Here is a 24,158-nt window from a genome sequence, read left to right as displayed (position 1 = left end):
CAAATGATGTAAGTGGTGTTTGGTTGATATTGCATACAATGAATATAGCTCACTGTAGAACCTAGAGAACTCTTCACTGTCTGAGTTTTTGACCACCGTCTGCACAGGACAGCCTCACTGTCTGGTCTTATAACCACCTACCACCTGTGACAGCCTCCCTGAATGATCTTGTATCCACCTACCACCCAGGACAGCCTCCCTGTCTGGTCTTATATCCACCTACCACCCAAGACAGTCTGATCTTGTAACCACAAACCACCCAGGACAGCCCCGCTTTCTGGTCTTGTAACCACCTACCACCCAGAACAGCCTACCCATCTGATCTTGTTACCACCTTCTACCCAGGACAGCCTACCTGTTTGATCATTTAAACACCTTCCACCAAAGACAGCCTGAACATTTGATACAGAAAGGCCATACTTTCATTTTATTACTGAAGAAACTTTACATTGCTAATCTTTCATATACTACTTTTTTTATAACACACTCCTATGTCTCAGATGGTGTAATGATCACTGTCTATTGGTATCCTACTTTATCACAGCAAGATATTATTAAATTATTATGTAATTGTCTGGTATAGTGGTAAACAGAAAACCTTGAAGTCATTTTCAGGATGAGCAAATTAGTTGTGACTGAATTACCGTAAATAATGTACGTTTCATGAGACAGTATTACCATAGACATTGTATTGAGAGACTACACAAGGGACTGCATTAAAGTGGTCTTTTGATAAATTTTGGTGAATTTGGAAGACAAGTGATATGTTGAGCTGTTGATATAGAATTGCAAGTCAGAGTTTGAAATTGTGATAAATATTGTTCAAGATTTCTTTTTAAGATGGAAAACAGTTCTCCCATCCCACTGATTGGACAATTATTTGCTTGCCTTACTATTATAAAAGGTTAATTGCATACATGTATATTTGCAGTTAAACATTTTTGGAAAGTTTCGTACACGATTGTTTAGTTGATACTTTCCCAGACAATTTTACCTGCTGGGGCCCGATTATATGTTGTCACTGGTTTTAAAGTGGTCACTAAATCTAAATGACTCTTCAAGCAGTGTCAGGTACAAAAATTCAACAGCAGTTTAGAAACTGAGACAATAAGAAACATGCTATGAATCAAACAGAACTATGCTGAGAACTAGTGTTTCCAGTGGGAATTCACTGTAGATTTCTTGAAATATGAAACTATGCAATTTTCCATTTTGTCATTGTTAATCAGAATTTTCCTCCATTTTACCCACATTTCCATAGAACAATATAAGACAATTTTCTAAAATCTGCCAAGTCATCCTGAAGTTTAATACAATTTTGATAGTTGATATTTCTCTTTCTTAAATTCAATACATATTTGCTGATGTTGCTCTATATCTAATCCTTAATTTGAGTTTCATATTGAACTTACATAAAATGCAAAACAGAAATCACAGAAATTGATTAATCAATCATATTTGTTAAAGATGTTGTTTACTAAAAGGGTGTTTCAGTTAGGTATATTTTAAGGTCAGCACTTAAGATGCTGTTAATTGCTGTCAATTTGAGGTTTCAATGAAAATTGCAAGTCATACTCCCTTTGTGATTTTGTTTATTGAATATATTACTAGGAAACTTAATTTCAGAAATTTCACTATTAAAAGATAGAAGTGGTTTCATTTCTAAATATCATTCTAAAAACAAGAACAGCCCATTTGATCAGTAACAATATAATAACATTCTGTGTGGTCTGTAACAAAAAATTAAAAGTCAGTTGGATCAGTAACAAAACAATAACAGTCCATGTGATCAGAAACATTACAGTTAGAGTACATGGGATCAGAAACATAACAATAACAGTCCATCTGATCAGTAACATAACAGTTACAGTCCATGGGATCAGTTACATAGCAGTAACACTCCATGGGATCAGTAACAAAACAATAACAGTCATTGGTCCTTGTGATCAGTAGCAAAACATTAACAGTCCATGTGATCAGAAACATAACAATAACAGTCCATGGGGTCAGTTTCTTAACAGTTACAGTCTTTGTGATCAGTAACATAACAATTATAATCCATGGATTCAGTAACATAGCAGTAAGTAACTGTCCATGGGATCAGTAACATAACAATTACAGTCCTTGTGATCAGTAACATAACAATTAGAATCTGTTGGATCAGTAACACAGCAGTAACTGTCCATGACAGTAACAGCCCATGGGATCAGTTACATAACAATAACAGTCCTTGTGATCAGAAACATAACAATAACAGTCCATGGGATCAGTGATATAAAAATTACAGTCCTTGTGATCAGTAACATAACAATTACAAGCCATGGGATCAGTAACATATGAGTAACTGTCCGTGTGATCAGTAACAAAACAGTAACAGTCCATGGGATCAGTGACATAACAGTTACAGTCCTTGTGATCAGTAACAAAATGTTTACCATCCATGTGATTGGAAACATAACAATAACAGTCCATGGGATCAATAATATAACAATTACAGTTCATGTGATCAGTAACATAATGATTACAGTCCATGTGGTCAGCAATATAGCAATGACAGTCCGTTGGGTCAGTAACAAAACAATAACAGTCTGTGTAACCATTAACATAACAATAACATTCCATATGATCAATATCAAAACAATAACAGTCCATGTGATAAGTAACATAGCGATTACAGTCCATGTTGTCAGAAATTTAACAGTTACAGTCCATGGGGTCAGTAACATAACAATTATAGTCCATGTGATCAGTTACAAAATATTAACAGTCAATAGGATCAGTAACAAAACAGTAACAGTCCATGGGATCAATAACATAACAATAGCAGTCTAAGGGATCAGTAATATAGCAATAACATTCCATGGGATAAGTAACAACAGTAACAGTCCATGGGATCAGTAACAAAACAATAAAAGTCCATGGGATCAGTAATATAGCAATAACACTCTATGGGATAAGTAACAACAGTAACAGTCCATGGGATCAGTAACATAACAATAACAGTCCATGGGATCTGTAACATAACAATAACAGTCCATAGGATGAATGTGAAAAAATTATTACATGCTTGATTGTTAATGATCATTTCATAAATACCCTCTTAACCAATGAAGGAGGCATGTTGAATATTTTTTGCTTTCATGTAAAGTTTTACATAATATATGAAATGCACTGCAGCAAAACTGGAAATATATAACATCATTTTATGTTTTATTGTTAAATTTTAATTATCCTGTAAATATTATTGTATGCAGGTTCCTGCTTCCAAGTTCCATGATAATCTGTAATGACATCATGGCGTACATGTTTGGATTTTTCTTTGGGAGAACTCCTCTCATCAAATTGTCACCAAAGAAGACATGGGAAGGATTTATTGGTGGTGGTCTCTCAACTATTGTATTTGGAATGGCGGTATGTACCTTTTAATAAAATATATTTAAGAAATAATGTATAGAAAAAACATATTTTAACGTTATTAATGCATGGAAAGAGGTTATACGTCTGTAGGGCATAGCCCAGTGAATTATTCTGCAGACGTATAATTGATTTTGAGTGTATTAGTTTAGAAAAAACACAGTTTTGCTATACATTAATCCGATAATAATATGCCCTTTATTTAAAACAGTGAAGAAAAAATAATAGCGCTCTTTCTTGGTCGCAACAAAAACATTGACGTCAGCGTACGTTAACATGTCATATTAGCGTAAGCGTATTTTAACAGAAAAAAGCATATTAGAATGTGTATTCAACAGATTCTAGAGGTTACACAATATAAATTACTTGTATGAGTAGTTATATAATTATGTGAATTGATGGTTGTCACAGGTGGAATTATAAACTTGCGCTTAGCCAGGCAAAATAAAAAAAACAAAACCAATGTGTCCAAAAGTTACTGGATGTTATTCATTCATTGTTCTCTAAGTGTAAATAAAGGTTGTTGCAAATACTTTTAATTATTGCATATATATAAGGCCTAAAAAAAAAATTCTTTGTTTCAGGTAACATGCTCAAAAAAATTAGAGTAGGTAGGTCGGAAAAAATAATTTTTTTTTTGAATTTTTTTTTATTAAGGGAGACTTTTCGGAAATTATTTTTGTGTCAAAAAATGAATACAAATAAGGGGATTATGCCTTTAGAGCACCAGTAAGTTGATTTCTAACATCAATGGTCATGTTTAAAGCATAAAAGTGCAGTTTTGCAACTTTTTGTTACAAATTTGAAAAAATATTCTCCAAGGCCATTAAAAACATTTAGGGTCAGGCCAAAAATTTAGGGTAGGTCGGTGATACCGGAAACAAACAATTTTTTTTAGCTCATCTGATTTTTTGAAAAAAAATGATGAGTTATTGTCATCACTTGAGCGGTTGTCGGCGTCGGCGTCGGCGTCGGCGTCTGCGTCGGCGTTGCCTGGTTAAGTTTTATGTTTAGGTCAGCTTTTCTCCTAAACTATCAAAGCTATTGCTTTGAAACTTGGAATACTTGTTCACCATCATAAGCTGACCCTGTATAGCAAGAAACATAACTCCATCTTGCTTTTTGCAAGATTTATGGCCCCTTTTGTACTTAGAAAATATCAGATTTCTTGGTTAAGTTTTATGTTTAGGTCAACTTTTCTCCCAAACTGTCAAAGCTATTGCTTTGAAACTTGGAATACTTGTTCACCATCATAAGCTGACCCTGTACAGCAAGAAACATAACTCCATCTTGCTTTTTGCAAGATTTATTGCCCCTTTTGGACTTAGAAAATCAGTTTTCTTGGTTAAGTTTTATGTTTAGGTCAGCTTTTATCCTAAACTATCAAAGGTATTGCTTTAAAACTTGCAACACTTGTTCACCATCATAAGTTGACCCTGTACAGCAAGAAACATAACTCCATCCTGCTTTTTGCAAGATTTATTGCCCCTTTTGGACTTAGAAAATATCAGATTTCTTGGTTAAGTTTTATGTTTAGGTCAACTTTTTTTCATAAACTATCAAAGCTATTGCTTTGAAACTTGCAACACTTGTTCACCATCATAAGCTGACCCTGTACAGCAAGCAGCGTAACTCCATCCTGATTTTTGCAATAATTATTGCCCCTTTTGGACTTAGAAAATCATTTTCTTGGTTGAGTATTATGTTTAAGTCAACTTTTCTCATAAACTATCAAAGCTATTGCTTTAAAACTTGCAACAGTTTTTCACCATCATAAGTGGACACTGTACATCAAGAAACATAACTCTATCCTGCTTTTTGCAAGAATGATGGCCCTTTTTAGACTTAGAAAATCATGGGTAGGACAATATTTCTATTACACAAAAAAAATCAGATGAGCGTCAGCACCCGCAAGGCGGTGCTCTTGTTTTACGCCTAATGATCTAGCCTGTGATAGCCGTTGTTGATAACATATCACTTACCAGTTCAGAACTGAATCATTGTTATATTGCAAAAGTAAAAATTGAAATTTATCAACAAACAATTTTTAGCTCATCTGATGTTTTTCGGCGTTGGCATTGGCATTGCCTGGTTAAGTTTTATGTTTAGGTCAGCTTTTCTCCTAAACTATCAAAGCTATTGCTTTAAAACTTGCAACACTTGTTCATAATCAAAAGCTGACTCTGTACAGTAAGAAAAATAACTCTATCCTGCTTTTTACATGAATTTTGGCCCATTTTGGACTTAGAAAATACCAGATTTCTTGGTTAACTTTTGCGTTTAGGTCAACTTTTCTCCTTAACGATCAAAGCTATTGCTATTGCTTTATAACTTGGAACAGTTATTTGCCATTAAGAGTTGACTCTGCACAGCAAGTACCATAACTCTACATTGCTTTTTGCAAGAATTATGGCCCCTTTTGGACTTAGAAAATCATGACTAGGACAATGTTTTTATTATACAGAGACAAAAAAGTCAGATGAGCATCTGCACCTGCAAGGCGGTGCTCTTTTTTAAGATGTTAAAACTCACAGAATATCTCAAGGTGAACTTTGACAATAAAGGTATTGATGGGAAGAGAACAGTCTGCTGCCTGTACGTACATATATCAATATATCAAAGTATGCAACAATTTCCCTGCCTGTCTGTCTGTCTGTGGGTAGACTATCTTGTTTCTGATCAATAAGGAAAGCTTGGTCTCACAAAGGTCAAACTGAATAGGGTGACACAGATAGTCCTTAGTCCTTAATAAAAAAAGTAGCTGATGTAGCTATCAAGGTGTTGGCCACTCAACACTAGAGCTATGGCTTATAACCACTCTGGTGTCACAATTACATATCTCCTCATGTTTCACCAGTACTGATATTCTCCAGGAAGAGGACACCTAAATGATTCAAATAAGCTCCAGTCTTTTCCTCACTTAGGCTGTAACAACTCACTGCATTAAGAAATGGGAAATACAAGGATATAAAAGTATCTATTTGTTGCATGGCCAAACAGTTTTTAAAGCATTTTAGAATACAGACAAAAATATTGATGTTATTTTATTACAGCTGGCGTGGTTCCTGATACAGTTTGACATGTTGGTGTGCCCGATCATGTATGATGATGATAAAGGTCAGATATCTATGGAGTGTGAGAGACATCCTGTGTTCCTCCTCGAGGAATATAACCTGCCTGAAACCATTCAACTTCTCTTTAAACTGGTAAGTTCAGACAGACAGGTCAATCCTGTAGGGACTCATTATAGCAATACTGTAAAAGCACATATTTTCGCAGGATCAAAATTTCGCGAATTTGAAATTTTGAGTATGTTCGAGAGGTTTAATATTCACGAAAATGTGAAAATGGTATCTAAATTTGATTTGAATTATACTTATGGTTAATATTTACGCGAGGATTAATTTTTGCGAGATGTCAGGCCTCGCGAATATAGCAAAAATTAAACCCTCGCGAAAATTTCTGCTTTTACAGTATATGTATGAACAGATTGATAAAGGAGCTGTTTTATATGGGTAGAACATCTTACACCTGATGAGTAGATTGTAGGTTTACATCCTGTGAGAGTCAAATTTGACAGTTGTCTCCACAGTCCTTTACTCAGGCACTGGTACTGGTCGAAGGTATTTAGACTTTCTCTACCAATTATAGCAAAATAAGTTTAAAATCTTTAACTTATTGAATCCGTCCAATTGAGAAGTTTCCTACTTTGCGCTTGATATTTTTATGTCTTTGAAACTTATAATGGTATCATAATATTTTGCTGATGATATAGATTAAGTAAGAAGTTCGTAGTAAAAATTATAGATCCTATTAGTGTTTTGAAAAACCTGAAAAGTTATTGTGCAAGGAAATAAGGAGGTTTTAGTACTGGGGTTGCAAAAACTTACCAAAAAAAAACAACAACTAAATATAGCATTATGGCAGTAATTTTCAATTAAACCCTGTTCCCAGTATCAAACATGAAACTGGTGAAAGTTCTACCTTATCAGGCTGTACATTAACATTTATTTTCACTTGTCCAGTCAGGCAAGTTCTGTCTGAAAGTACTTATTCTGACCAAAAACTAACTTGTCCTGACCTCTTTGAACATATCTGTTAGATATGGGATAAATCTGCTTTTGAAGGATCTACATTGTTTTCTGAATTGGAAAACTCATCAAACCATTTTGATGAAACCTTGTGTTTCCATATCTTTTCAAAGTCTTTTTGGTTTCTTCTATTCCCTTTGTTTTTTCTTGCATTCAGGCATTTTAGAACTAGAAAATAAAACTATATCAAAATGAGCATGAAGTTGTCGCTGATGTAAATAATATGTAAGTGAATTTGATGTCGTAAGATTAATTACTGCAGTTTCAAAGGGAGGTAATCACCAATGTTTTACTACTATTACCATAAAGCAGTAACATACACCTGTCTGTAGTATTTAGGACAGGTGTGGGGTTGTTTGCAAAACATATTACTGATAATTACTAGTTAGCACTTCAGTCACTGTAAGTACTTAGGTAACACTTCAGACACTGTATGTAACTAGGTAACACTTCAGTCATTGTAAGAAGTTACCTAACACTCCAGTCACTGTAAGTAGATAGTTAATTTACTCCAGCCACTGTAAGTAGTAAGGTAACACAGTTTAGCCACTGTAAGTAGTTAGGTAACACACTCTAGTCACTGTAAGTAGTTGGGTAACACATTTCTGTCACAAGTAGTTAGGTAACACACTCCAGTCACTGTAGTTAGTTAACTAACACACTCCAGAGCATGTAAGTAATAAAGTAACACACTGTTGACTGTTAGTAGTTATGAAGCACGCTGCAGTTGCTGTTAGTAGTTAGGTAACACACTTCAGACACTAGTAGTTAGGCACTGTGAGTATTTATGTTACCCAGTCCAGCTGCTGTAAGTAGTTGAGTAACACACCCAAGTCACTATACTACCTCAAGATAAACCATACTGATTTAACTCAGTATAAACTTGATAGTATTGCAGGTAGGGATACTAAGAAATTAGTCTAGTATTGCAGGTAGGAATACTAAGAAATTAGTCTAGTATTGCAGGTAGGGATACTAAGAAGTTAGTCTAGTATTGCAGGTAGGGATACTAAGAAGTTAGTCTAGTATTGCAGGTAGGGATACTAAGAAGTTAGTCTAGTATTGCAGGTAGGGATACTAAGACAGTCTAGTATTGCAGGTAGGGATACTAAGAAATTAGTCTAGTATTGCAGGTAGGAATACTAAGAAATTAGTCTAGTATTGCAGGTAGGGATACTAAGAAGTTAGTCTAGTATTGCAGGTAGGGATACTAAGAAGTTAGTCTAGTATTGCAGGTAGGGATACTAAGAAGTTAGTCTAGTATTGCAGGTAGGGATACTAAGAAGTTAGTCTAGTATTGCAGGTAGGAATACTAAGAAGTTAGTCTAGTATTGCAGGTAGGGATACTAAGAAGTTAGTCTAGTATTGCAGGTAGGGATACTAAGAAGTTAGTCTAGTATTGCAGGTAGGGATACTAAGACAGTCTAGTATTGCAGGTAGGGATACTAAGACGTTAGTCTAGTATTGCAGGCAGGGATACTAAGAAGTTAGTCTACTAACTAAGATATGTATGTTCATGTTGCACTTTGTCATAGTGTTTTTATGCCCCCGAAGGGAGGCATATAGTTTTTGAACCGTCTGTCCGTCTGTCGGTCTGTCAGTCTGTCCGCAATTTTCGTGTCCGGTCCATATCTTTGTCATCGTTGGATAGATTTTCAAATAACTTGGCATGAATGTGTACCACAGTAAGACGACGTGTCGCGCGCAAGACCCAGGTCCGTAGCTCAAAGGTCAAGGTCACACTTAGACATTAAAGGATAGTGCATTGATGGGCGTGTCCGGTCCATATCTTTGTCATCGATGGATGGATTTTCAAATAACCTGGCATGAATGTGAACAACAGTGAGACAACGTGTTGCGCGCAAGACCCAGGTCCGTAGCTCAAAGGTCAAGGTCACACTTAGACTTTAAAGGATAGTGCATTGATGGGCGTGTCCGGTCCATATCTTTGTCATCCATGGATGGATTTTCAAATAACTTGGCATGAATGTGTACCACAGTAAGACGACCTGTCATGCGCAAGACCCAGGTCCGTAGCTAAAAGGTCAAGGTCACACTTAGACGTTAAAGGATAGTGCATTGATGGGCGTGTCCGGTCCATATCTTTGTCATCCATGGATGGATTTTCAAATAACTTGGCATGAATGTGTACTACAGTAAGACGACGTGTCATGTGCAAGACCCAGGTCCGTAGGTCAAAGGTCAAAGTCACACTTAGACGTTAAAGGTCATTTTTCATGATAGTGCATTGATGGGCGTATCCGGTCCATATCTTTGTCATTCATGCATGGATTTTAAAATAACTACGCATGAATGTGTGACACAGTAAGACGACGTGTCGCGCACAAGACCCAGCTCCGTAGGTCAAAGGTCCTAAACTCTAACATCTGCCATAACTATTCATTCAAAGTGCCATCAGGGGCATGTGTCATCCTATGGAGACAGCTCTTGTTAGTTCTATGCTGTTACAGGTAGGGACTATGCTACACTGTAAAAATGTACACATTCATGTCACACTCTGTCTGAATAGTAAAAGGTAGGGATACCCTGGTACACTGTGAAGATATGTCCATTCCTGAATGTCATTGTTTTATTATGTTAAAGGTAGAGATACCCTGGTATACTGTGAAGATGTGTCAATTCCTTAATGTCATTGTTTTATGTTACAGGTAGGGATACCCTGGTACACTGTGAAGATGTATCCATTTATGTTGCACTCTGTCTCAATGTCCACCTTTGCATCAGTGATTGGACCATTTGGAGGATTCTTTGCCAGTGGTTTCAAAAGAGCATTTAAAATAAAGGTAAGATCATTTTCTTGTTCACTGACTTCCTAGTGGAATCCAGTCTAGACAATGACCTAGTTCTGTCTTCACTGTAACCAGACAATGACCTAGTTCTGTCTTCACTGTAACCAGACAATGACCTAGTTCTGTCTTCACTGTAACCAGACAATAACCTAGTTCTGTCTTCAATTTATCCAGGCAATGACCTAGTTCTTTACTTTTTCCAGACAATGACCTAGATCTTGTCTTCACTGTATCCGTAACCAGACAATGACCTAGTTCTGTCTTCACTGTATCCAGACAATGATCTAGTTTTGTCTTCACTGTATCCAGACAGTGACCTAGTTCTGTCTTCACTGTATCCAGACAATGACCTAGTTCTCTGTCTTCAATTTATTCGGACGATGACCAAGTTCTGTGTTCACTGTATCCAGACAGTGACCTAGTTCTATCTTCACTGTTTCCAGACAATGACCTAGTTCTGTCTTCACTGTATCCAGACAATGACCTAGTTCTCTGTCTTCAATTTATTCGGACGATGACCAAGTTCTGTGTTCACTGTATCCAGACAGTGACCTAGTTCTGTCTTCACTGTATCCAGACAATGACCTAGTTCTCTGTCTTCAATTTATTCGGACGATGACCAAGTTCTGTGTTCACTGTATCCAGACAATGACCTAGTTCTATCTTCACTGTTTCCAGACAATGACTTAGTTATGCCTTCAATGAATCCAGACAATGACCTAGTTATGTCTTCACTGTATCCAGACAATGACCTAGTTCTGTCTTCACTGTAACCAGACAATGACCTAGTTCTGTCTTCACTGTAACCAGACAGTGACCTAGTTCTGTATTCACTGTATCCAGTCAGTGACCTTGTCCTATCTGCACTGCATCAAGACAATGGCCTAGTTCTGTCTTCATTATGTTCCAGGTTTTTAGACTGATTTGCATATTGTTTTGAACACTATAAAACAGTGACTTTGATGCTATTGGATCAGTCTAAAATCTTGTGTGCACATGTTTCTTTAAATATTTGACTCCGGGTATGATTAAACGGTTAATTGTTTGCTGATTGTTACAGTAGGTGGTAAGATAATGACTCTGGCGTGTATCTCTTGATAAACAAGGGGGTTATAGACAACTGTCAAAATTATGTTTCATGTTGCCTTCATGAAGACTTAAGTGTTGATTTCTGGGTTACTCGATATAAGTTTTATGGAAGCCTGGTGGGTACGCTCTAAAAAAATTTTAATAGCCCGACAGAATTTCCTGGTAGCCCCTGGGCGCCAGACATAGGATTTCTGAAACCCTGATGTTCTCGGCTTTTGACAATGGCCTAGTTATGTCTTCACTGAACCCAAATAGTGACCCGGTACTGTCTTCACTGAACCCAAACAGTGACCCGCCGGTACTGTCTTCACGGAACCCAAACAGTGACCCGCCAGTACTGACTTCATTGAACCCAAACAATGACCTGGTACTGTCTTCACTGAACCCAAACAGTGACCCGGTACTGTCTTCACTGAACCCAAACAGTGACCTGCCAGTACTGTCTTCACTGAACCCAAACAGTGACCTGCGGATACTGTCTTCACTGAACCCATACAGTGACCTGCCGGTATTGTCTTCACTGAACCCAAACAGTGACCCGGTACTGTCTTCACTGAACCCAAACAGTGACCCAGTACCATCTTCACTGAACCCAAACAGTGACCCGCCGGTACTGTCTTTACTGAACCCAAACAGTGACCCGCCAGTACTGACTTCACTAAACCCAAACAGTGACCCGGTACTGTCTTCACTGAACCCAAACAGTGATCCGGTACTGTCTTCACTGAACCCAAACAGTGACCTACCAGTACTGTCTTCACTGAACCCAAACAGTGACCCGCCAGTACTGTCTTCACTGAACCCAAACAATGACTTGATTTGATTGATGTGTCTTCTTATTATAATGGAAGTTGTTTTTCATAAATTTTTATGGAAATACGCAGTGCAGTCAATGAAATATGAACTGAAGTGGAAAAAAGCCGCTGACAGATATTTGTACTAGAGAGTGTATATATTATTTGAAACTTCAAAATGTTATATATTATTTCAGGATTTTGGAGATACAATCCCAGGTCATGGAGGTATCATGGATAGGTTTGACTGTCAGTTTCTCATGGCAACATTTGTACATGTTTACCACTCCAGTTTTATAAAGTAAGTATTCACTTATTAGGAAATATTACTGCCTGGGAAATTAAAAAAAAGGTTTTATGTCATACCAGATTTCTCTAAGAGATTGGAAGTGTATTTTCTATTGCTGTGAATTTATTTTTCATTCAGAAAGAATTTATTTGCCGTATGGCATTGGCATGGAATAAGACTGATTCATAAAAGTGAAATACCTTGAATTTGGCATTATTTGCTGTTGGTAATTTATTTGCCGTTGGCAATACAACTTGCTTAAAGATTATTTCGCAAAAAAAAAAGTCAGGTATTTTTCCCTAGCTCAGTGGTAAAATGTTACCCTTTTAGTATAATTGTACATATAAAATGGTATGAACTGTATTACTAATAAAATATATACCTTCTGTCTAAACATGGTCAGGCAAATGTTACCTAAATATAGATATGAAAATGATATATACTGTCTCGGGAATTCAGATTTATTTAATATGAAAATTAATTTATCAGATATCTGACATTTTTTTTTCTAGATTGCCAAATCCTTCCAAGGTGATTCAGAGTGTGTTATTGATGAGCGTAGAACAGCAGCGACAAGTGTTCCAGATGTTACAAGAGAAATTAACTGCCCGTGGAGTAATATAAACTCCATTTAGCCTGTGGTCAGCTTTGCCTAGTCATCTCAACTAAGGCATTACGTTTATGTAACATAGAACGTTAACAACCAACATTGTAATACTTGTTCTTTGAACATATTACAACACATTATAAATGTGAAAGTTTTTTGAAAGGTTTTTGTAGATTGTTTATTGTCTAATTTAAGATTGCAATGTAAAAATAGAAAATTGACTCGTAGATATTGATAAGTTTGTTGGCAGATGTAAAAGGAATGTAGAAAAATATAGACATGTTACTGTATAATGAATTCTCAAAGTAAGCAAATAAATCCGAAATGCTCATTTTGTAAGAGAATTGGTAGATGATGTAATAGATATGTGAATGGTGCTAGGATTTGATATGATGAAAGAAATGTTTCCGGTTGGGTAAATTATTTGTATGTTTGTGCATATTACAGCAATTCTTATGGGTAACTTATGATGGTGATTTGCACAACACACGGCATCAGACTCTGATACTTGGCTGTTGCAACTGGATGTTTTTGGGGACATACTTGCAATATTTAAACTTCATTATCAAAAAGTTTAACTTACATTTTCTGGTTACAATGTTTGATTTTTGTTAAGTTGCAAAGAAATCCAATAGACAGAAAATTGATGAAATTATTTTCTAATGTTTGTGTTTATTCTTTTATCTTTAAGGTGATTATTTAAAGCTGTCAGGCAGTAACACATCTGCCAGTGTTAATTATCGTTTATTCATTTCTTCAGAGTGATTGTATACTTGTAAAATAATTTTTGATGAAAATAATTTTCTAGATGTTTGTGAAAAACACTTGGATTATAGATATTTTTTTTTCTTTCTAATTTTACATTACAAGATGTGATAATTGTGAGGGGCCAAACATTCAACTAAGCATGTAAATTACAATGTTATAAATTTTATTTTAGTTATAGAAGATTATTTGCCCCAGTTAATTTTGTTCTTATTCCTTACCTTTTTAGCTTAAATTGAAAGATAATTTGATCCACAAGCACACTTAAACATTACTCGCACGTTCACAGAAATGACACACAATCACCAGCCAACATGTACCACAGTCACATCTACAGTAAAGCATCAGTGGTTTAAGGGTGAAAGTTAAGAGTAAAATGACTTAAGTTATCAGGGATTTCAAGCAATCCAAAAACAGAAAAAGATCAGGAAAACAACTATGGATTGCTGGACTGAGCACAGGTGCTTGAGCAAGCAATGCTCCACTGAGCAGTATTTCACGTATAAACATGGATGAAACTCATTGAATAATTACACAAATTTTACTATTGAAATAGTCATATACGTGTATATCATTCAGTTTCCCAAGTTTTTTTTAAATGATTAGAGATTTTTTATATACAAATTTATGTAGTATGTGTGAACCATTTGGTATGTATATTCATCAAATTTTTATCAATAAAATAGGGTTTTTTTTTTTACTGAAAATTACCTTTTAGAGTAATTTTGATAATAAAACAACATAAAACACAGTAAATCTACTGGCACATAGGATAAAAATATTGGGGGGCAAATGTCCATTCTAAAAATAAGAAGTGGGGGGGGGGGGGGCAAATGTCCTATCTGCCATTTCAACTGGGGGGCAAATGTCTGGTAGTACATTTTTTCATTGGGGGGCAAATGTCCTACAACCGTAATTGCAAAGGTCTTAGCTAATTTCTTTCTACATGATTTTGCTGCTTTTGATACTGTTAAATTTAGATGCAGAATTCATTTTGATCCTACAAGCATTAGTTCTCTCCAGAGATTCAGCAAAGTGTTTTTGCCTAATGAATGTTGCATTCTGCTTATGCATTTAACATTTATAATCATGAGATAGAAAACAGTCAGGGCTCAACTGATCCATTTGTTTGCTGACAAGTAGAAATCGGGTCAAGACAAGTGGAACTTACAGTAGTACTTGACCTGCAACAATAAAGAAACTGCGGAAATGTCGGAACTATGTCATCACCGAAATGAAGGCTGACTTTTGATTTTGCAACTCTAAATTCCATCTGGTTCTGTTACTCCATTGTGATCACTTTAGCTAGATGCTTGTTAGTCCACATTTCTTGATAGTCCATGATACTTGTATATCAATACTTGTATTTTTTGTTATACAGGACAAAATAGGCATATTATGATAACACAGTTTTTCTTTAATGAAAAGCAGGACAAGTCCAATTCGTATAAGAACAAGTGAAAATACTATGCAGCTAGTCCTGCAGGACTTGCTTTCAAAGAATTTATAGAGTCCTGACTGATTTACTTGTAGTGCCATGTTTGATTTTGGTCTCGTATTTTGTGTTCTATGCTATTTATATGATACTAAAAAGATCCGGCACCAAAATGATATTAACAGTAATTTGACAGTTTATTTATCAATGTTTTTAAACACACCTTCCCTCCCCCCGCCAGTAGGTAGGCAGGTCATGACTGGCAGTTGACCCCTATTGATTTAAGGTTAGTTGCTCAAAGGTCAAGGTAATCTTAAGCTGAAAATCAATTTCCGATTGATATCTGATTAACACTTTAGACTACAGTTGTCAAACTTCATAGGATGATTGTCTGTGGTCTGTATATGATCCATATATATCAGCAGGTCAAAGGTCACTTAAACAGTGACCTCAAGATGGATCAGTAACATAAGAGTTCTTTGGCCTACTGCCTTAAAGCTTCATAGGATGAGGGTCTATGGTCAGTAATGACCTTTATTATTTTGGGGCACAGTAGGTCAAGGTCACAGTGACATTGACACTGAAAACAGTTCCAGCTGAATAACTTTAAAACATGTTGCCATACAGTTCACTAACTTCAGAGAATGATTGCCTTTGGTCAATTGATGGTCCTTACAGTGTTTGGGGTCAGTAGAGCTAGGTTATAATGATCTTGGGACTGAAAATGAGATAGACCACCATGGAGGGTGTGTTTACAAACAGCTTTTATTTTATATGTATAATCATTTAGGCAAATGTCTACTTCAGGAGAATGATGAAATGAAACCCTGAGATTGGCTTTCAATCTTCCTGAATTGCAGTTTTTCCCTTGAATATTAAAGAAAACGATGTTTGGTAAAAATAGAATTATTGAAATATTGTGATACATATTTTCAGAATTTCTGTTGTAACCAATTTTCCAACATAAAAGAGTTCACAGTATATTGTGCAATATTCATACTAGTGTGATATTCTCTTAGTGTCATGAAGGTGTGTGATGTTTTGTCCATCGCATGCAAAATGATGCATGTGAATGTGTGTGACATATTTTACCATAATAGTCCTAATAAATAAGTATATGTGTATTCAGTTTTTGCATTTTATGAGTGCATGAAAGTTAACTTGTACTTCCTGTAACTATTTTATCATTATTTTTAAGACCTCATTTTGTTGCCATCTTAAAGAATATATGATATGCTGTGTTAATTTGATGTACAGTTTAAGATTTACTAGATATTTATTTTGATGTAAGTGAGATGTGAAACCAAAATTTGTAGTCCTGTTTGGCGCCATATTACCTATACTGTGTTGGTGCGCCGTAAAACCCAAATAAATAAATAAATTGTGATTAACAGATGTTTAAGAAACATGCTTATAGAGGGTAGCTGCATGATAAATGCAACATGTGACACTAATGGATGGTACCCGCTGCATGCTAACTGCCACATCTGTCACTAATGGATAGTACCCGCTGCATGCTAACTGCCACATGTGACACTAATGGATGGTACCCACTGCATGCTAACTGCCACATGTGACACTAATGGATGGTACCCACTGCATGCTAACTGCCACATGTGACACTAATGGATGGTACCCGCTGCATGCTAACTGCCACATGTGACACTAATGGATGGTACCCGCTGCATGCTAACTGCCACATGTGACACTAATGGATGGTACCCGCTGCATGCTAACTGCCACATGTGACACTAATTGATGGTAGCTGCATACTAACTGCCACATCTGTCACTAATTGATGGTAACTGCATACTAACTCTTGTAAAGATTTTATGTTCACTTGTTCACCATGAAGAATAAGTTTAAAATACATTTTTGGCTAAGTTTAACTGAAAGTCATATCTCTTTGTTTGAAATTTTCTTCACAGTACCACACTATGGAGTAGACATAGGAGTTAAAGACCTTTTTTTTCAAAAGTTATACCCTTGGGTGAAATTGAAAACATTGTTTGAATAAAGTTTGACCATTCTTATGTAAAACTGAAATATTTACCAGATGTTTACCTTTTTTTATTTTCAAAATATTTAACTAACTATATTTAGTTCAAAATGTGGAAACTGCCAGCCCTGTACCATTTAAAGTTTCATTTTTGTTATAATTAGAAGTTTTTAAGTTAATGTGATGACAATATTAAAAATAACTGTTTTGATATGCAATTTATGTTAAAGGTTATATTATAATATATGTTCTTTACCAGTTTGATTTTATTTGTAAAATAGTTTATAATTTGTTTATATATTAACTACATTTTACAGTGTGTGTTTTTTTGTTACATGCCCTAACATATTACATTTTATTTGTTTTTTTCTTACCAATGTTTGTGTATATATGTCATAGTGAATGATATGGCAGCTGTAGTTAAATTTGTTCTTTAAATTTTTAAATCCTTCAAGCTTACTGGTCGGAGACCAACCACTGGACACTTTTTAAACTTTTTTCATGATATCTCCAGTAATTTTTATACCCTAAACTTGAAATTTCAACTGAATAAAGTTAGGTCATCCTCCAAACTAAAGAGCATATTTGTTTACCTCTAAATATCAATTGCATGTGTTTTTGAGGCCCAGAAATGGGGGCCCTCTAGTTTTTGTGATGGGCCTCAACGAAATTTTTGCACATGCACAGTGAATCATATTCCACTTCCCCTATGATGTAAACATACATGTTTTGTGCGGAACGAAATAAAAGGTAATTTTTGTGTCAAATACTTGCATTCAAAGGATGTTGCTATGGAATCTTGTTGGAAAGCAAGTGTCTGATTGGCAACAAATGATCAATGCTAGTGACAAAGTAAAGCGTTTATTGGGGTGTCCAGGTTTGATGGTTGTCTGGATTTGTTGATCGCTGACCAGTACATGTGTTTTCAGTTTACAAAAATTTCACTCAAATATGAGTCTAATTTTTCAGTTTAGTTCCAAGAAATGTTTGTTCAGGTAAATGAAAGGTGTCTGAAGACAGTTATTTTTACAGAATAGTGTTCCTGTACCCCATCAAGAGTTGTAGTATCCTGTTATTATAAGTTGGCATTCTTTCTTAATTGTCCTGTATTTAAGGGATTATATACAATAATTGTATTACTGTAATAACTTTAATACTTTAATATGATACATTGTATAATTAGATATACTAAGATTTTCTTGATTTGTCTTAAGTGATTTGAACTGTTCAGATGTAGTTTGTGGTATATATTCTTGGTGGTAAACAAAACTTTCTTAGTACGTAATAGCATTTAATAAGCAAAGTAAGGCGGATTGTATTTTACATAACATTATAAGGTTGAATATATACTATAATTTTTTGAATTTCAGATTGTAAGCAAGGGTTTTAGTGGTCTCTAAGCATCTGAACAGCTACATTGAGGCACCATTTTTAATAAAGTTCAGTACTTCTAGTTACCGGTGATTTGTTTGATATTACAGGATTCTTGATGTGATAATTATCATTATAAAATGTAATATAATTGATTAACTGGACACTAGATACAACAGTTGTCATTACAAAATTAAATATTGATTAATAGGATACTAGATATGACAGTTGTCATTATAAAATGTAATATAATTGATTAACAGGATACTAGTTATCATTACAATATGAATTATTGATTAACAGGATACTAGATATGACAGTTATCATTACAATATGAATTATTGATTAACAGGATACTAGATATGACAGTTATCATTACAATATGAATTATTGATTAACAGGATACTAGATATGACAGTTATCATTACAATATGAATTATTGATTAACAGGATACTAGATACGACAGTTGTCATTACAAAATGAATAATTGATTAACAGCATGTATGACAGTTATCATTATAAAATTAAATATTGATTAATAGGATATTAGATATGATAGTTATCTTTATAAAATGTATTAGTATAATATTGATTATTAGACACTTGTTTCATGAAGCTTGACTGAAATTAAATGGTCTGGATGTTCAGTGTTTGCCTAGGTATGTTTACTTTAATGAAGGATTGTCATCAGATGGATTTTGAATATTTACTAATACATGAATCTTTGGGATTTTTATTTTCTAATAGGTAGGACAATATAAATGAGCGGTATTGCTGCTATGTTGCTTTGTCAAGACACTTAATAGTCATAACACAAGACTCCAGTTTGAAGTTGATGACAACCATCAAATTGTGCATTAAGTATACAGTGTGTATAGCGGCATTTTACTTGATTACTTACCTGTACTTTAATTTTTGTGACATTTGTCTTTTCTATGAAACTGATTAATCTATACATACTTTTTGAAGGGCTTCACAAATTACCTCAGAATAACTTGAATGCTTTCCTTTGAACAGTGCCAAAATGTACTTTATCCTAAAACAATATTGCCTAAAATGGTCATTTTCTGTCATTTTTAACATCCAAAGCCTTATTGTTTATAGTTTTAAGCTTGTATTAAACATTTGGATGCCATTGTTTGGTAACATTAATTATCAGAGGTTGTGAAAAGTCATTTAGTTCATTTGTAACATAACCATTACTCTTGAAGTAAAAACAAACAGTATCACTGTGTGAAATCGGAGTAGAAGTGTAAAGGAAACTTAAATTAGTCAAGTGGATATTTAAAGGTGTGGCATGTTAGCCCTATGATTGCACTGGCTGCATTAAGGCAGAAATAAATCAAACATGATGTGTTTTCTCTTAATCCAGGATTGTTATCATCACAGAAATGTCATTTTGTTAACCTTTAACCAGAGTTACTGATCGCCCTGTGTCCGTCGTCCGTGGCAGCGGCGTTGGCATCGTCAACAATTTGACTGTTAACACTCTAGAGGTCACAGTTTTGGCCCAATGTTAATGAAACTTGGTCAGAATGTTACCCTCAATAAAATCTTGGACGAGTTCGATATTGGGTCATCTGGGGTCAAAAACTAGGTCACCAGGTCAAATCAAAGGAAAAGCTTGTTAACACTCTAGAGGTCACATTTTTGGCCCAATCTTAATGAAACTTGGTCAGAATGTTACCCGTAATAAAATCTTGGACGATTTCGATATTTGGTCATTTGGGGTCAAAACCTAGGTCATTAGGTCAAATCAAAGGAAAAGCTTGTTAACAATGTAGAGGCCACATTTATGACTATATCTTCATGAAACTTGGTCAGAATATTAATCTTGATGATCTCAAGGTCCAGGTTGAATCCGGGTCTTGTTGGATCAAAAACTAGGACTTATGACCATATCTTAATGAAACTTGGTCAGAATGTTAATCTTGATGATCTATAGGTCATGTTCAAATCAGGGTCAGGTGGGGTCAAAAACTAGATCACAAGGTCAAATCAAAGGGAAAGCTAATTAACACTCTAGAGGCCGCATTTATGACTGTATATTCCTGAAACTTGGTCAGAATGTTTATCTTGATGATCTTTAGGTCCAGTTCGAATCTAGGTCATGTGGGGTCAAAACTGGGTCACTGGTATATATCAAAGGAAAAGCTAGTTAACACTTTAGAGGCCACATTTATGACCATATCTTAATGAAACTTGGTCAGAATGTTAATCTTGATGATCTTTAGGTCAATAGGTCAGGTGAGCGATAAAGGGCCTTCATGGCCCTCTTGTTTTAGTAACAAGTTATTACTTAAGCACAAGGATGTATTTATGTTTGTATATTAAACTTCAATCTAACAACACTATCTTACTTTAGGAATTGAATACTGATAGTTACTTTGTATATTGTATTATTTAGATGATAATATGTATAGTTTGTAAAAATTCATTTTAGTGCTTATAGCCTAAAACTTTGAAAAAGACATTTCTCAAAAAAGCTACAGTTCTAGATGGGAGGGTAAAAACCTTGCAGTCATAATCTTTATTGATTGTTGTGCAGTAGATGTAGAGTGGGAGACTCATTTTTCTAAAACATTTCATTTAAACATTATTCAAATGTATCCTTGTTTCTTCTAGTGATTCAACAAAATGCTTCATTTGCTGCAGTGTATATATTATTTAGAAGTATTATATTTATTGAATGATTTTGATCATGAATAAAATTTTGGAAATTCTAAGTTTGTTTTTATGTACCTTTCCATTTGAACACAAGTTTGGTAAAACTTTACATTATAGAGCAAAATTTGTTTGAAACATGCAGAAGTACCCTAACACCCCTTTCTGAAGTAAATATGCACTTCCTGGGGTGCAGTGTAAATGTATGACAGCCCTATAGTGCTTAAGTAAAACAAGTCTGAGAGCAAAGGAAGACATTCCAACAAAATATTCATTTAAATAAGCGGTTTACATCCGTCATGCTAGGAAAGCGTCACTCATTTTCTCCTTAGTTCCAACTTATATACCAAATTAACCAAAGAAAGGAGCATAATTTTGTAAAAACAAGAGGACCATGATGGTCCTGAATCGCTCACCTGTCCCCACATGACCAAGTTTTGAACTGATTATGACGTCGTTTTTTCTATTATTTGACATAGTGACCTAGTTTTTGAGCTCATGTGACCCAGTTTTGAACTTGACCTAGATATCATCAAGATAAAAATTCTGACTAATTTTCATGAAGATCCATGAAAAATATGGCCTCTAGAGAGGTCACAAGGTTTTTCTATTATTTGACCTAATGACCTAGTTTTTGAAGGCATGTGACCCAGCTTTGAACTTGACCTAGATATCAAGTTGAACATTCTCACCAATTTTCATGAAGATCTCATGAAAAATATGGTCTCTAGAGAGGTCACAAGGTTTTTCTATTTTTATACCTACTGACCTAGTTTTTGACTGCACATGACCCAGTTTCCAACTTTAACTAGATATCATCAAGATGAACATTCTGACCAATTTTCAGGAAGATCCATCAAAAATATGGCCTCTAGAGAGGTCAAAAGGTTTTTCTATTTTTAGACCTACTGACCCAGTTTTTGACCGCAGTTGACCCAGTTTCGAACTTGACCTAGATATCATCAAGATGAACATTCAGACCAACTTTCATACAGATCCCATGAAAAATATGGCCTCTACAGAGGTCACAAGGTTTTCTTATTATTTGACCTTCTGACCTAGTTTTTGAAGGCACGTGACCCAGTTTTGAAACTGACCTAGATATCATCAAGATGAACATTCTGACCAATTTTCATGAAGATCCATTCAAAAGTATGGCCTCTAGAGAGGTCACAATGTTTTTCTATTTTAAGACTTACTGACCTAGTTTTTTACCGCAGTTGACCCAGTTTTGAACTTGACCTAGATATCATCAAGATGAACATTCAGACCAACTTTCATACAGATCCCATGAAAAATACGGCCTCTAGAGAGGTCACAAGGTTTTTTTATTATTTGACCTACTGACCTAGATTTTGAAGGCATGTGACCAATTTTCGAACTTGACCTAGATATCATCAAGATGAACATTCTAATTTTCATGAAGATTTATTGAAAAGAATGGCCTCTAGAGAGGTCACAAGGTTTTTCTATTTTTAGACCTACTGACCTAGTTTTGGACCGCAAGTGACCCAGTTTCGAACTTGACCTAGATATCATCAAGATGAACATTGACCAACTTTCATAAAGATCCCATGAAAAATGTGACCTCTAGAGTGGTCACAAGCAAAAATTTACTGACGGACGGACAGACGACGGACGCTGCGCGATCACAAAAGCTCACCTTGTCACTTTGTGACATGTGACCTAAAAAAAGCAAAATAGGGTTATGGAACCTGTACAGTGTAAGTCAGTTTATGACAGTGAATATATGTGTGATGTTTCAATCCACTCTCAAAAGCGGTTACTGCGATACCAGCTTACAAACAAGAGCTCAGCCAAGCAGGGCAATATATGCCAAAAGGGTTATGTCAGAGGGGCACAGAAACAAAATTTAAAGATTTTTTTTATGCTCCCGGCATCTACTGATGCGGGAGGCATATAGTGATTGTCCTGTCTGTGCGTCTGTACGAGGTTAACCAAATGGGACCGTTTCATCTAGCATCAATACCCCTTACTAGAATGACTTGATACTAATGCAGATGTAAACTGTGACCATTCCTCATCTGCAGACATCACTTTACCCCAGTTTGACCTTGACCTCATTTTGGACTTCGGTTGCTTTATATGTGCCATCTCTTGGTTAACAGAATGGGACAGTTTCGTCTAGCATCAATACCGCTTAAAAGAATGAATCGATACTAATACAGATGTAATCTGTGACCATTCCTCAGTTTTAGACATCACTTGACCTCAGTTTGGACTTATGTTGCTTTATACGTGCCATCACTTGGTTAACCAAATGGGAGTTTCGTCTAGCATCAATACCGCTTACAAGAATGAACTGATACTAATACAGATGTAACCTGTGACCATTCCTCATCTTCAAACATCACCCGACCTCAGTTTGAGCTTGACCTCGTTTTGGACTTAGGTTGCTTTGTATCGACAAGGATGCCACCAGGGGCGTCAAGCATTTATTGAACACACCTCCTTTTGTTTTTGGTGGAAGGTGTGCGAGTTGGAAGGTAGCAGGGTGTGTGTGTGCTCTGATGGAGACCGGATACTGAAGGGCAAGAATAATGTTGGTTTTTTTTTTCAGGAGATGGGGCGGGATCATAGAATTCTTCTTTCGCCATGAAAGGTGGAATGTAAAAATTGTAACAAACTTGTCAGAAATGGTATTGTATTGTTTAATGTAACGGATTATGTTCACTTTGTTAAGGCTTTGGTGTGTTGCTGCAATGATCCAGTTCATGCTTCCCAGGTAATACATCTCAACACACAGCTCGTATTGTTCACAGAACCATTTTACCTCATGTTTGTTAGATAAAAAACAAAGTTCAAACA

At 35.5% G+C, this 24,158-nt stretch overlaps 1 protein-coding gene across 2 annotated transcripts in view; it reads left to right on the top strand.

Moving 5' to 3' along the window:
- The window catches only part of LOC123564181 (phosphatidate cytidylyltransferase, photoreceptor-specific-like), a 54,211-nt gene extending 32,820 nt beyond the window's left edge, over positions 1 to 21,391 (top strand). For both annotated transcript variants that reach the window (XM_045357554.2, XM_053536830.1), the window contains exons 7-11: positions 3,255 to 3,411; positions 6,468 to 6,620; positions 10,175 to 10,309; positions 12,396 to 12,499; positions 13,000 to 21,391. In XM_045357554.2, coding sequence (XP_045213489.1) covers positions 3,255 to 3,411; positions 6,468 to 6,620; positions 10,175 to 10,309; positions 12,396 to 12,499; positions 13,000 to 13,111 — 661 coding nt within the window. In that variant the 3' untranslated portion in view covers positions 13,112 to 21,391. The remainder of the gene's footprint in view (positions 1 to 3,254; positions 3,412 to 6,467; positions 6,621 to 10,174; positions 10,310 to 12,395; positions 12,500 to 12,999) is intronic.
- The last annotated feature ends 2,767 nt before the right edge of the window (positions 21,392 to 24,158 follow it).

This window comes from Mercenaria mercenaria, chromosome 2, assembly GCF_021730395.1.
Source record: "Mercenaria mercenaria strain notata chromosome 2, MADL_Memer_1, whole genome shotgun sequence".
In the NCBI taxonomy this organism is placed as follows: domain Eukaryota; kingdom Metazoa; phylum Mollusca; class Bivalvia; order Venerida; family Veneridae; genus Mercenaria; species Mercenaria mercenaria.
The sequence above is the reverse complement of the archived record's forward strand: the minus strand, read 5'-3'. Positions and strand labels throughout refer to the sequence as shown.